Source organism: Salmo trutta, chromosome 19 (assembly GCF_901001165.1).
Source record: "Salmo trutta chromosome 19, fSalTru1.1, whole genome shotgun sequence".
In the NCBI taxonomy this organism is placed as follows: domain Eukaryota; kingdom Metazoa; phylum Chordata; class Actinopteri; order Salmoniformes; family Salmonidae; genus Salmo; species Salmo trutta.
Window position 1 is genome coordinate 39,455,321 of NC_042975.1, and position 15,261 is coordinate 39,470,581.

Below are 15,261 nucleotides of genomic sequence, written 5' to 3' on the forward strand. Positions count from 1 at the left end.
GAAAACATGTTTTTAGAAATTTTAGCAAATTTATTGAAAAGAAATACAGAAATATCTAATTTACTTAAGTATTCACACCCCTGAGTCAAAACTTTGTAAAAGCACCTTTGGCGGTGATTACAGCTGAGTCTTTATGGGTACGTCTCTAAGAGCTTTCCACGCCTGGATTGTGCAACCTTTGTTCATTATTATTTTCAAAATTCTTCAAGCTCTGTCAAATTTGTTGTTGATCATTGCTAGACAACCATTTTCAGGTCTTGACACAGATTTTCAAGTAAATTTCAACTCAGGAACATTCACTGTCTTTTTGGTAAGCAACTCCATTATAGATTTGGCCTTGTTTTTTTTAGGTTATTGTCGTGCTGAAAGGTGAATGCATCTCCCAATGTCTGGTGGAAAGCAGACTGAACTAGGTTTTCCTCTAGGATTTTTCCTGTGCTTAGCTCCATTCCGTTTATTTTTTATCCTGAAAAACTTTCCAGTTCTTAACGATTACAAGCATACCCATAACATGATGCAACCACCACTATGCTTGAAAATATGGAGAGTGGTCCTCAGTTGTATTGGATTTGCCCCAAACATAACACTTGGTATTCAGGCCAAAAAGTGAATTGCTTTGCCAATTTTTTGCAGCATTATTTTAGTGCCTTGTTGCAAACAGGATGCATGTTTTGGAATACTTTTGTTATGTACAGGCTTCCTTCTTTTCACACCGTCAATTAGGTTAGTATTGTCGAGTAACTACAAAGTTGTTGAACCATCCTCAGTTTTATCCTATCAAAGTCATTAAACACTGTAACTGTTTTAAAGTCACCGTTGGCCTCATGGTGAAATCCCTGAGCGGTTTCCTTCCTCTCCGGCAACTGAGTTAGGAAGGATGCATTTATCTTTATAGTGACTTGGTCATCCAAGCTGTAATAAAAAACTTCACCATGCTCAAAGAAATAACCAATTATATATTTTTTTCATCTACCAATAGGTGCCCTTTTTGCGAGGCATTGGAAAACCTCCCTGGTCTTTGTGGTTGAATCTGTATTTGAAATTCACTGCTTGACTGAGGGACCTTATAAATAATTGTATGTATGGGGTACAGAGATTAGGTAGTATTGCACACAGAGTGAGTCCATGCAACTTATTATGTGACTTGTTAAGCAAATCTTTACTCATGAACTTATTTAGGCTTGCCATAACAAAAGGGTTGAATACTTATTGACTCAAGACATTTCAGATTTTTATTTTTTATTAATTTGTAAACACATTGAAAAACATAATTCCACATTGACATTATGGGGTATTGTGTGTAGACCAGTTAAAAAAAATCTACATTTAATCTACATAAAATGTAGAAAAAGTCAAGAGGTGTGAATACTTTCTAAAGGCACTGTATGTCTGTGTTGATTCAATTCAATTGACGTTTTGTAGTATGCCGCAGGTATTCATTTGCTCAAAATACAATCACTCTAATTATTATAAGTGCAACGAATGATGACAATGAAAAAAGTACTGCATGTTTGGATGCATAATACTGTAAAGAGAAAAGTCTGAGAAGAAGACAAAATCCATCATAGAATCTGTTGGCTCTAAGCCTGGGAAAGGCATGTATATCTTACATGATTAACTGTCGAAGACAAAGCACCTGCTAGACCTGAACCAACAAGGGGCATGGTGGAGGTGAGCTCACATCTGACATTACTTTCAATTTATATCTGACAGAGGAGGCTTAGATTTGTTCAGAGCAGCTGCTCCTATCTGTACCAGCCCTTTCTTCTTTCTCTCTCTCTCTCTCTGTTCTTATCCCCCTCACCTCAACTAGCCATTCTGTCATTTCAAACGCTACATCAAAACAGCAAACAGGGGTTGGCCAGAGGTCATTCAATAATGGCTGAAAATATCTGTGGACAAAATAGGCTACCTTTGTCTTGGAAGAAAAAAGGACTTATTTAGCAGTACAGTACATCTCCTCTGGCAGGAGTCCAGAATGAATAATCCCGACCTAGACACTGTGACGCAGTAGTCTAACACTACATCTCCTCACATAAAGAACAATTATAAATCACTTCAAATCACGTTCCTCATCATTTCTTAAACTAACTGTACGTAAAAAGATAACTTCTACTTTTCCAAATGGGATATTGGATAATATCAAATATAACATTGTAAATATGTTCTGAATTGCTTTGTGTTTTGAAGCCTCAGGCTCTACTTGGCCATATGTCTCCATTCATCCTGGTCTGAAAGCACTCTGTTTTAATAACTGGACAGAAAGCAACCCAGGCAATCAGGGGGAATTGAACAATAGCCGTGGCACATTATGATGGTGTGTGCATTATGAAAGCATACATGTGCTCATTGTCCACGTCTCTCGCTGACATCTTTCTCCGCGGGGTTATCCTGCTTCCACACTGAGGCCATTAGCACTAGAGAACATCCACTACAACAAACAAAGGAGGAATATGTTGTAAAATGTCATACTGTTTGGAACTGGAGTATGCTAACTGTGAGAAATAGATCAAATATTTATAAACACTGTACCATTGAATGAGTTTTTTTTAATCTCAGTTGCATTAGCCCTCGGTTTCTTTCTAAACCTGCAGCCTTGTAGGCTATTGCAAGTAAACTCTTTTACTAAGTCCCTTCAAGGTCACCACTGAGAGAGAAGAATCCATTCAAGCGTCAAAATGCTGTACTTTCAAGCTTCATACCAACCTAACATCTCCACAAGAACACATAAAGAGCAATCGTGGTTCAACATAATGAACATTCTCTAGTGTTGTTGTTGAAATAGCGATGTGGGAGGATGATTAGATCTTGACTCATCTCTACACAGTAAGTGTTCTAAGAAAAAAAATGCCGGTACATAAATTGGTAGATTTCTTGTATTTAGTTTATGAAGGCTAGTCTCACTAAGATCAAATGTCTTTTGCAAGAGAGACCTGGTACGAGACTGCATGGCGCTCTTCAACACTGTTGTTAGTACATACAGTGTAATACATACAGTCGCTAGTGAAAGTCTACACAACCCTTGCACAATCTTCACATTTTGTAAGTGAAATAAAAAAATTCTAGAGCATTTTCCAAATGACTAATAAATACAAAATGAGGACGTATTGATTGTATTGTGGTGGCAGAATCATGTTATGGGTATGCTTGACATCTGCAGGGATTGGGGAGTTTGTTAGGATCCAAATAATTTAAAAAAAGCAAAACCCGCCTCAGTGTTCTGAAAATGTAACCCTGGGATAGAGACAATTAGGTTTATGGCAAAGACACACCAGAATTGTTTTACAAGAGGGGTTGAGTGTTCCTGAGCGGTCTAGTCTCACTCCTGCCTTAAATTTGCTTGAATATCTGAGACAATGTTTGAATATTACTGCCCATCAATGATTCCCAACCAAATTTAAAACAATATACATGTTACCCTAATAGTTGTGCAAAGTTGGTAGAATCTTATTCAAAATGATTGACAGCTGTAATGGCTGCCAAAGGTGCTTCCATCAGGTATTACCTCTGGGGTGTGAAGACATAGGCAATCAAGACATATGTATATTATTTGGTTCTATAACTTTTAATCCTTTTTTAATTTTAAGGCAGCAAAATGTGAAGACTTTGCAAGGGGTATGTAGACTTTCACTAGGAACTGTACATCCTACATGTGCGCTTCTGCAGAAAGACTGATGGAATGGAATATAAGGCAGAACACTTCTGGTTCAGGTCTATGTGATGTAACAACAGTTGCTTCCTTTGCATGCCGGCAAAGTGCCCTATTTAACCTCAGTGGCACATCAGGAACTATCAAATGTTGATCTCAGCATTGCTTAGTATTAATAGGGCCACACTTTCAGTTAGGTCTTTCAATAACTCAGCTCATACAAAGAACGTAACATCCTCCATCTCTTCAACTGCTAAACCATTGCCCTTTTAGAATCATAATCCAAATGATTTTCACAGGGTATAATCGCTTGCTTATCAAGATGCCATCTGTCAATTTTATTAACACAACACACCTTAGTGCAAGGGAAATGTAACTAACAGTAAGTAATAAATGTGTAATGTTCTGGAACAACATAAACAAATAAAACATTACAAGGTGATTGTATGTTTCAAAAATGTTCTACATAAAATATATCAAGCTATAACCTGCAATTTCCATTGTAGCTTACTTCACTCAAATTAAGTCTTATTCATTACACACTGTACAGACAAAATGGAAACCAAATGTCTTTATTAAGGCGAGAGCTTTATTTATACTTTACATTTAAAAATCCAAACAATAAATTCAACGGAACTAATACCAGTGTTTTATTTGACAATACGTCTAATTACAATGTAACTACAGGCAACTCAATTGTTAATAACTATAGTTAGTTTGTCAGGCAAAATTGTTTATCTTTGAGTCGTATTAGTTCTTCGGTTATAGTAAGAAACGTGGCTGAAACAAATACAGATACACGACACACCTCCAAGCAAAGACACCAGATGAGACTTGTCATCTCTATAGAGAAAATAAAGTACATCGGTATGAGTGCTTTGTCAATAACCAACTGTTGTACCACCTGCATTCTATCTACACCACGAGGGGCAAAACGAGTGTTATTCAATTAAGGTTACTAAAGCATATTCATTATCACAAATAAAGAGTTCTTCCCTCCCTAATTTAGATGTATCAAAAGTACTGTATATCTACAGTATACTGTACGTACCATATTCAGACATACAGTACCAGTCAAAAGTTTGGACACACCTACTCATTCAAGAGTTTATCTTACTTTTTTACTATTTTCTACATTGTAGAATAATAGTGAAGACATCAAAACTATTAAATAACACATATGGAATCATGTGGTAACCAAAACAGTGTTAAACAAATCAAAATATATTTTAGATTTTAGATTCTTGAAAGTAGCCACTCTTTGCCTTGATGACAGCTTGGCATTCTCTCAACCAGCTTCACCTGGAATGCTTTTCCAACAGTCTTGAAGGAGTTACCACATATGCTCAGCACTTGTTGGCTGCTTTTCCTTCACTCTGCAGTCCAACTCATCCCAAACCATCTCAATTGGGTTGAGGTTGTGTGATTGTGGAGACCAAGTCATCTGATGCAGCACTCCATTACTCTTCTTCTTGGTCAAATAACCCTTACACAGCCTGGAGGTGTGTTGGGTTATTGTCCTGTTGAAAAACTAATGATAGTCCCACTAAGCGCAAACCAGATGGGATGGCGTATCGCTGCGGAATACTGTGGTAGCCATGCTGGTTAAGTGTGCCTTGAATTCTAAATAAATCACTGACAGTGTCACCAGCAAAACACCACCACATCTTCTCCTCCATACTTCACGGTGGGAACCACACATGGGGAGATCATCCATTCACCTACTCTGCGTCTCACAAAGACACGGCGGTTGGAACCAGAAATCTCAAATTTGGACAGATTTCAACCAGTCTAATGTCCATTGCTCATGTTTCTTGGCCCAATCAAGTCACTTCTTATTATTGGTGTCCTTTAGTGGTGGTTTCTGTGCAGTAATTCGACCATGAAGGCCTGATTCATGCAGTCTCCTCTGAACAGTTGATGTTGTGTCTGTTATTTGAACTATTTAACATTTATTTGGGCTGCAATCTGAGGCTGGTAACTCTAATGAACTTATCCTCTGCAGCAGAGGTAACTCTGGGTCTTCCTTTCCTGTGGCGGTCCTCATGAGAGCCAGGTTCATCATAGCACTTGATGGTTTTTGCAACTGCACTTACAGAAACTTTCAAAGTTCTTGGAATGTTCCTAATTGACTGACCTTCATATCTTAAAGTAATGATGGTCTGTCATTTCTCTTTTTTGAGCTGTTCTTGCCATAATATGGACTTGGTCTTTTACCAAATAGGGCTATCTTCTGTATACCACCCATACCTTGTCACAACCCAACTGATTGGCTCAAATACATTAAGAAGGAAAGAAATTCCACAAATGAACTTTTAACAAGGCAAACCTGTTAATTGAAATGCATTCCAGGTGACTACCTCATGAAGCGGGTCGAGAGAATGCCAAGAGTGTGCAAAGCCGTCATCAAGGCAAAGGGTGGCTACTTTGAAGAATCTGAAATCTAAAATATATTTTCATTTGTTTAACACTGTTTTGGTTACTACATGATTCCATATGTGTTACTTCATAATTTTGATGTCTTCACTATTATTCTACAATGTAGAAAATAGTCAAATAAAATAAAAACCCTTGAATGAGTAGGTGTGTCCAAACCTTTGACTGGTACTGTACATATAGAACACATGGCTGATCGGCAGTATTTATACTGCATGTGTGTAGGCTATTTATCAATGATTTAATTCCTACATGTACGCCATATATTCTAATATGTCACAGTGCTCTAAGCGATACCATTCTGTCATAGTGTGTGTATCAAATAATCACACATTAAATGAAGCACTCTGTGGCTTTCTCCCCACTATCTGCATTGTACATCCCAATATTATCTGCAACAGCTTACAGGTGCTAGTTTCCTTTTATGACATGCAAAACATGAAACCGCTCCTCTTTCACTTTCAAGTATCAAGATAAAAACGGAAAGCTTTTACAAGCACCCTCCAGTGACTTGCCAGTCAGGTCAGGACAGCCTTACAACAAGTTATAGCACTGCTTTCAGCCAGGCTCCACTGTAATTGTACACTGCTTGCTGAAGTACAATAGGTTTGTCTTTCCAAATATATCTGAAAGACACTCCCCTCTGAACTTGACTTTCACAGAAGGCTGCAAACAAAGCGTTTATTTCTCAGTTTGGACTATTCCATTTCCAGAGCTGTGTGAGCATGACTGGATATCACCACCCACTGAGCAGATATTTCAGACAAATATGATTTCATCTGAACGCTGTCTAATTCACCGCTACACAGATTACTGACATGCTTAATTATTCATCTACTGCCACATTTCAAAAGGGAAGCACAGCACAATAGTTCAAGGCTCGGGGATGGGGATGCCATGTGTGTGTGTGGATGCCTTGGTCTGGTGGAAAAGTACATGAGATAAAGTGATGGGAGAAGCACCAGGTTTGTTGATATTATAAGACAGAAAATAGGTTTTGGTAATTGGGAAGGTGTTGGCATTTTATAGATTTGACAATGCACTGTTCCTTAAACGTAGAAGCAACAGTTCTAATATTTCAAATACACTTATGTATAAGAAGCATCCACTGATGTAAAGAAATACCAAATATTTGTTGAGATTTACAGGATTAATGGACCCTTTGGACATCAACAATTATTTAATACAATCACATTTGTAACTTTCCACTTCCAATGATGCGATATACATCAAACTGACTAGAGTGACATGGGATATGTGCACATGTGGAGCCCTAATGGTAATGGGGAAAGGGGGCATGAGAGCTTAATTCACTCAGAAAAGGGAATTTGAGCAGATATGAGATTCACCTCTGAGTGGTGTTTTACTGTAAGAGTTTGCATGGAGGAGGCAACGCTGTTATCATGGGCTAATTCCACATCTACAGCTATGATAAAATGTATGGTTTTACCAAAGAAGTCTTTACCAAGAGGGCCGGTCCAGTGACCGATACATGGCATTCTGAGTATTCTGAGATGCCACCTGCCACACATGGATGTACTGCAGTTGTTGTTGGTTTCAATGTGGTATTATTTTTCTATGTGGAACTTATATTACAGTATTATTACAACTCAAGCATGCCTGTGAAATGAAGGCAATGATGAACATTTAAAATGTGCAACACAGGCAGTAAAATATCATTGCAAATGACATCAAAACACAAACATACCGTCTTTGAGTCTAATTCGTGGTGTGGTTGAGCTAAGACTTTATCTACACTGGCAGCATCTGCAAACGTAACGAACCCAAATCCTCTGCAAAACAAAGAAACACAAAGAAACATCAATTAGATCACACATTATTTATGCAAATGAGAACATAGAATATAAAGTCAGCTGTTTCTCTCAGTGCATTAACATGTATCAGGAATTTCATTAGCTTTCAAAAAATAGAACTGCACACACATGTACTTACACTATCCTAATTAAACGCTATTCATTCAGACGATAGAGATACGACTATCCTGAATTATAGATTACTATAGTAATTGCGGGCACTGATATTTAAGTTATATGACGTTATTGCAGTCCCAATTCCCAAAGTCAATGTCAAATTGCATTTGCCCGCAGTTTACTGCGAGCAATACAGCTGCAGCTATCTCTGCGAAACACAACGCGGGACAAACAGCCCGGGTTAAAATGTGGCATGTACACAAGTGTAGGATACAATTTCATCTACTGGAAAGCAAAAGTAAAAACCTTTTATTTTACCTGGAACGTTTTGTCGTGGGGTCTCTCATCACCATACATTCTCTTATTTCTCCGAATTTGCTAAAATAGTCTCTAAGGCTGTCTGTGAATAGAGGAAATATATTGGGTAATTAGTCAAGTACAAATGGTCGTCATACTGTTGTCAGTGTGATTCAAACACGCCCTGCAATGCACATAGGGGTCGAATAGAGGACTTCAGATGATTGGAAATAACAAACAACCTTGCACGCACACAGGCACACACATATCCATATAGTATACTGCACACACGCACACACAGAGAACGCGTGCAAGCACAATCGATCGTTGCAACAAAACAACATGAAACATGGGACATGTAAGGGAATAATTGTCTCACCTGGTGAGGTTTGCCAACTGAGGCCACCGATAAACATTTTACTGTAAGAAGAAAACATAGCAGAAGTGAGTCCAGATGTTAGATCGGCCATTTTGAAGACTAACTACTTATAAAAGCGATCTTAAATAGAGAGAAGCAAAAAAAAAAACATTCGCTCGATAGCAATAGTGTATTTTGTTAAAAGGGGGAGGCCACACTTGCTACTGTAATCTGCCAAAGCAAAGCAGAAGCTTCGTAGCCATCACTAACTGCATCCGGAAGGAAAGACCAATGGTTATGTGCGCACTGCAAACTGAATCCAGCACGGCATAGTGCTCCTTCCTCTGCCAGATAATCTCACATGAAAAATCCAATAAATAATCGAAAATGTTATAATCTTACCCGGGGTCATGTTGTGAATCATTTGGGCTTCCAGATGTGGCTTGACTCCCGTCTCCTTCCATAGCTAACCAAACTATAGGCAGTAACTACAGTAACAGACACACACACACAGACACGGCAAAAGCTATGCAAAGCCCCGCTATGAGAATATTACTGAGCCGGGAATGGAATCGTCACACGTGGGATCAACTCAGCCTAGCTCCCTCCCTCTCTCTGCATACCCTCCCTTACCCCCTACTGGGCGGGGCGAGGGCTCGTCACCTAACCAATCCGGTTGACGTCAATACAGAAACCCGCCTATAAAATTCAGAAAACCACGCCCCATATCGGTCATAACGTTCCTATGACAATGTAACAATTGATTAGTTAAAATGTCGATATACATTTTTTTACATTCACTAATGGCAACATTTTATTCAATGCATAATTTCCTTCCAGGGCGCACATGCAATTAGAGAAACGATCAATGATATTTGCAAAAAATCTATGCAAATCAAAGTTTCTTGGTCGTGTACACAGATTATCGCAGGTGCCGTGAAATGCTTGTTTCTAGCTCCAACAGTGCAGTAATGATACCAGTCAATACGCACACAAGCCAAAAAGTAAAAAGAATTAAGAAATATCAGAATAAGAAATGTAAGATTCCATAGAAAATTATATATATACACACACACACACACACACACACACACACACACACACACACACACACATAGATAGACGATATGGACAGTATATGAATAGAAAAGGTGTGTACAGCAGCTTTATACAATACAGTATTTACATATAAATAAAGTGGGAAAAACAGCATGTAAACATGATTAAAGTTACCAGTATTCAATGACTATGTACGTAGGACAAAGGAGTCTAAGGTGCAGGGTAGAGTACCGGGTGGTAGCAGGCTAGTAACAGTGACTAAGTTCAGGGCAGGGTACTGGGCGGAGGCCGGCTAGTGCTGACTGTTTAACAGTCTGATGGCCTTGAGATAGAAGCTGTTTAAAAGTCTCTCGGTCCCAGCTGTGATGCACCTCTACTGTCTCAGCCTAGATGGTAGCGGGGTGAACAGGCTGTGGCTCAAAATAAGCATATTGGCTATTACAGATGTTGAACTATACTATTGATATATATTGTGAATAACTAATTGTTTGCGCCTTTAAATTACCAATATTATCATTATTTAACCTAAACAAATGCATTAATATTTTATGCATGTTTGTATGAACGTGTACAGTAGATTATTAATATTTAACTCTTGCAGAGACAGGTTAAAGTAGATCTACGGTACCACAGTATTAGCCTGCAATATGTGTTGTACTATACTATATAGAAAAGGGCTATATTTCTAATAACCACAGGTACACTGCAGAGCTATGCAAAGAAGGGGGATATTTTGTTCAAATTGTTTTCATAAATGTGTTACCTCACATCCTCTATAATCACTTATAATAAGAGACTATTTTAATAGGAAAACATTTTAGCATTGTATTCCATGTTGAATTTTGAAACACTACAGTACAAGAAACGCAGTCCATCTGAAGATGAAAAAGGAGAGAAAAAAGAGAGGTGGATTTAATTGTAACCTCTGAATATGCATGTTCATTACTCAGTAACTGGGGGAAGCGGGCCTTGTTTTCCATTAAATCTGAACACAAGTGAGAGCTCAATTAAAGCTGGATGCTCAGTGGATTTCAAGTCATGGTACAGTGATTGCTGTTCATTTCCTTACTGCGGCCTGAGACGGAGGGAGGAAGACGCACGCACACAATCATTTATCTATTTTTTTAGAAGAAGAACACTTTTAAGGCATGTCACACACACTCAGTTCCTGGAATGAATAGTTTTTTCTTCAGTAGAACCCTTGTAAGGCACTTAGAACCGGTTGCAAAGTGATGTCATTGCTGACTTTGAACTGGTTTGTCTATGAGAGCTAGTTTCAGTGCTGGTCACAAGTCACACAGGTCAACCTTTTTTATTTACAATAAACATGATTTTATATGAAGCTATTCTAACCAATGTTGAACCTGCTCTTATTCCTAGACAGAAACCAAACGTAGAGTAGGTTCAACATTGGTAGGTAGAATTTATTTTCACATGTACAGTGCCTTTCGAAAGTATTCACACCCCTTGACTTTTCCCACATTTTGTTGTGTTACTACCTGAATTTGAAATGGATTAAATTGAGATTTTTTTGTCACTGGACTACACACAATACCCCATAAAATGGCTGTGATAGAAAACTGAAGATGGCTCAACAATGTTGTAGTTACTCCACAATACTAACCTAATTGACAGTGATAAGAAGGAAGCCTGTACAGAATAAAAACAGTCTAAAACTTGCATCCTGTTTGCAACAAGGCACCAAAGTAATACTGCAAAAAATGTGGCAAAGCAATTCACTTTTTGTCCTGAATAAAAAGTGTTATGTTTAGGGTAAATCCAATACAACACATTACTGAGTACCACTCTCCATATTTTCCAGTATAGTGGAGGCTGCATCATGTTATGGGTATGGTTATAACCGTTAAGGACTGGGGAGTTTTTCAGGGTAAAAAAAATGGAATGGAGCTAAGACACTGTGAGATGAATTCACCTTTCAGCAGGACAATAACCTAAAACACAAGGCCAAATCTATACTGGAGTTGCTTACCAAGAAGACAGTGAATGTTGCGGTTGTCTAGTAATGATCAACAACCAGTTTGACAGAGCTTGAAGAATTTTGAAAAGAATGGGAAAATGTTGCACAATCCAGGTGTGGAAAGCTCTTAAAAGACTTACCCAGAAAGACTCACAGCTGTAATCACTGCCTAAGGTGATTCTAACATGTATTGACTCAGGGGGTTGAATACTTATCTAATCAAGATGTTTATTTTTTTTGTACAAATGTAAACAAAAAAAATCCAATTTGACATTAGGGTATTTTGTGTAGATCGTTGACAAAAAATGGCAATTAAATCCATTTTAATTCCACTTTGTAACAACAAAATGTGGAAAAAGTCAAGGGGTGTGAATACTTTCTGAAGGCACTGCAATTTATTATTTTTTGTATGAACCACCACTCAAAGAGGAAAAAGCCACTTCAAATGATCAATATTCCAACAACTAAATGTTGATGCTTACTCTGGTAAATGAGTCAATTTATACTGTTTATCGTATTCTCTTCTCTGTGTTTCTCTAGCAGGCACGCACACGGTTAAGCTGAGCTCTAAACAACCAAATACATCAAAGTACTTTACACAAGGCAAGTAAACATCACAATGTGGATATATTGCAGTAATTGTGACAGCTGTTGTATTCATTGAAATGAAAACACTCCAAGCCAAGGTTTATGGAGTGGTGGAGCATTCCCTTTAATCTGAGCAGCCACTAGTGTTAAGTGAGCATGTCTGAGATGCAATTCAGCCTTCAAACAACATGGGCGATGCTGCTTTCCAGCCTATAAACTGAGATCCCTTTCACCAGTCATGATGATATATGATAAACCCTTCCTCTCTACATATTAATGTAATCAATCCCTACCTAGTAATTAACAATACACACAGTCAAAGGTTTGTTCAGTGCTGAAAAGTAATGGTAAAATATTGGTCTTTTAGTGATCAAGGTTAGAGACAATACGTAAAATGCATGGGAACACCCTTGACAAGTGAGGAAACTGCATTATATCATTCTACGGCATGGACACTTGTGAGTGTTCCTGCAGTCACAATACCATCTGTGTTTGATTAATGAACGCATAAAGTATTTAAAGGACGGTTACATTTTTATATCCTACATCTGTTACATGCTTTGAACATTTCAATTTGATGACTCGATTCCCTATTGAAATGTGAAACATATACATATATATATATACACATATATGTTCCTGTTTTGCACCATGAAATACACTTTTAAAAAACTCCCAGAAGTTATTGATGCATTTTTCATTGAGGAGAAAGTGGGGACTGTATCATCTAGTAAGGTTAAAACAAAAAGCTAAGAAATGTAACACTAGCTCAATAAAGCGAACCCCTCCACCCAGAAAGCTGAGCCTAGAGACAAGGAAACATTGTCCTGAGCGCATTGATATACTGAACATAGCATTGACAAGCATTCAACATGAAGACTTTGTTCTCACACAGCTCCTCAGTAGTGATGGCACTCAGCATGCAGGACGGCAGAGAGATAACCAGGCCTGTGGATGCTGATCGCATGGAGCTATTGGAGATTTAAAGGGAAAGAAGAAGAAATGAGTGTGAGAGGAGAGCAGAGGGGAAGTTGAGTGAGAGGACAGCTGGGGACATCCTTGTCTGCTGCAGCTGTCACACAGTCCCTTGTCCTCCTACTGCGAGCTCCAGCAGAGATCGATGCATAGATCTCAATGACAGTCAGAGGCTCTGCTGTTCTGTGTTAAGGGGCTCCGCTGTTCTGTGTTAGGGGGCTCCGCTGTTCTGTGTTAGAGGGCTCTGCTGTTCTGTGTTAGGGGGCTCCGCTGTTCTGTGTTAGGGGGCTCTGCTGTTCTGTGTTAGGGGGCTCTGCTGTTCTGTGTTAGGGGGCTCTGCTGTTCTGTGTTAGGGGGCTCTGCTGTTCTGTGTTAGAGGGCTCTGCTGTTCTGTGTTAGGGGGCTCCGCTGTTCTGTGTTAGAGGGCTCTGCTGTTCTGTGTTAGGGGGCTCTGCTGTTCTGTGTTAGGGGGCTCTGCTGCTGTCTAATCCCTAATAATGACTTCACATATTCAACCCATATTGTAATGATGACATTTGCTTCAAAACATTGCCCTGGTCTGCAGTATTCTCCAGATACAACCATGGTTTTGATGCCATGCATGTCAATTCTTAATGTTGATATTATTTATTAAAAACAAAAAGGAGTGATTCAACAACCTTTAACCTGAAAGGTAATTTTACGTAATAAATAGAGGAGCCTAAATAGCAGATATAATCTTGCTATATTATTACTATATTTTTAAAAGAGTAAATGTGACAAGCCAAATACAGGGGGACATAAAAGTTATTTTTACCAGAGGATTTTAAACAGTGTTAAAAAGCAATACCTGTGATTGGACGCTACATTTTTTTTTGACCTTTACCATCCTCCTATTAATTCCCAGCACACCTGTGTCCTACATTAGGTCCCATAATTGACTAATCAATTGCACCTGTGCTGGTTAGCCACCCACACAACTTCACACAAATATCCAGTACAATCATTTGCAAGATAACGTAACGTAGGCCTACAACAATATAGCAATTTGGTTTATATAGAAATAAAATATAGATATAGAACGAAAACACTATTCAACAATAAAGTTGGGAGTCATTCATAACCCTAAATAGATCACTAGTTTCTTCATGAAAAGGCTTGCCTTTGTATTCTGTTTCAACTATCACAAATTAACATTACTCTTTTAAGAAATAATATTACATATTATAAAAAGATAACTGACATGTAACATAAAATACAAATGAATCCTTGCACTCAGCAGCACAATCAAAACATCATGAAGTATAGCACTGACTTGACTTGAGCATCATGACTAAAGAGAGCATTTATGGAGCGCAACGTGAGGAGACCTTTGCTAATCCTTCAATCTCTCTCTCCACTGTTGGTGGGTGAGTGAGTGTGCTATTATAAGCAGCGAAGATAATGGGGAATGACAGTGTGACTTCATTAATCAATAGGGGTCTTGGATGAGGCTCCTCATAGTCCTGCCCTCCGATTAGCTTCTTTAAAAAAAATTTTTTTTACATGCCTCATGCCTTTAATTAGTCTCATCAAAGACACCAAGGAGTGCATGCTGCTGCATTATTATGGGGCCTTTGCTGGAAAATTAATGTGCACCACAGGTGATTTCTGAAATCCTCCCCAACTCCCTCCCTATTATCCTATCAGTAGAACAACTCTGATTTCTGAACTGAAATGCCCAGACAGCATGCTGGAAGACAACTGTCACTCAGTCTTCAATGTACACCACTGACAATTATAGTGAATAGAACAACAAGGCAGAAAATCCAAACCACAAATCTGGCCTTTCATGACAAAATAACTATATGTATATAATGTTTCATTCAGTTCCAACTCAAATAACGTAACAAATTTGGGGTGAAACGACCCTTAAATTAAAACAAAAAGTAATGACCTCCCCCCCAAAAAACCCTGGATAGAAGCTGGTGAAAGAGAAGACTAGGAGTTGCAGAATTAAGATACAATCGAA

At 38.5% G+C, this 15,261-nt stretch overlaps 1 protein-coding gene across 13 annotated transcripts in view; it reads right to left on the reverse strand.

Annotated features, from left to right (window-relative positions):
- LOC115154563 (RNA-binding protein Musashi homolog 2) overlaps positions 1-9,278 on the reverse strand; it is a 314,171-nt gene extending 304,893 nt beyond the window's left edge. For 8 of the 13 annotated variants that reach the window (XM_029700902.1, XM_029700896.1, XM_029700900.1 and 5 more), the window contains exons 1-4: positions 9,074-9,278; positions 8,693-8,733; positions 8,335-8,416; positions 7,794-7,878 (exon numbers count right to left, since the gene is read on the reverse strand). In XM_029700902.1, the coding sequence (XP_029556762.1) occupies positions 7,794-7,878; positions 8,335-8,416; positions 8,693-8,733; positions 9,074-9,135 (270 nt within the window). In that variant the 5' untranslated portion in view covers positions 9,136-9,278. The remainder of the gene's footprint in view (positions 1-7,793; positions 7,879-8,334; positions 8,417-8,692; positions 8,734-9,073) is intronic. The other 5 variants (XM_029700898.1, XM_029700895.1, XM_029700897.1 and 2 more) reach the window with 2 other exon arrangements.
- Between the last annotated feature and the right edge of the window lie 5,983 nt (positions 9,279-15,261).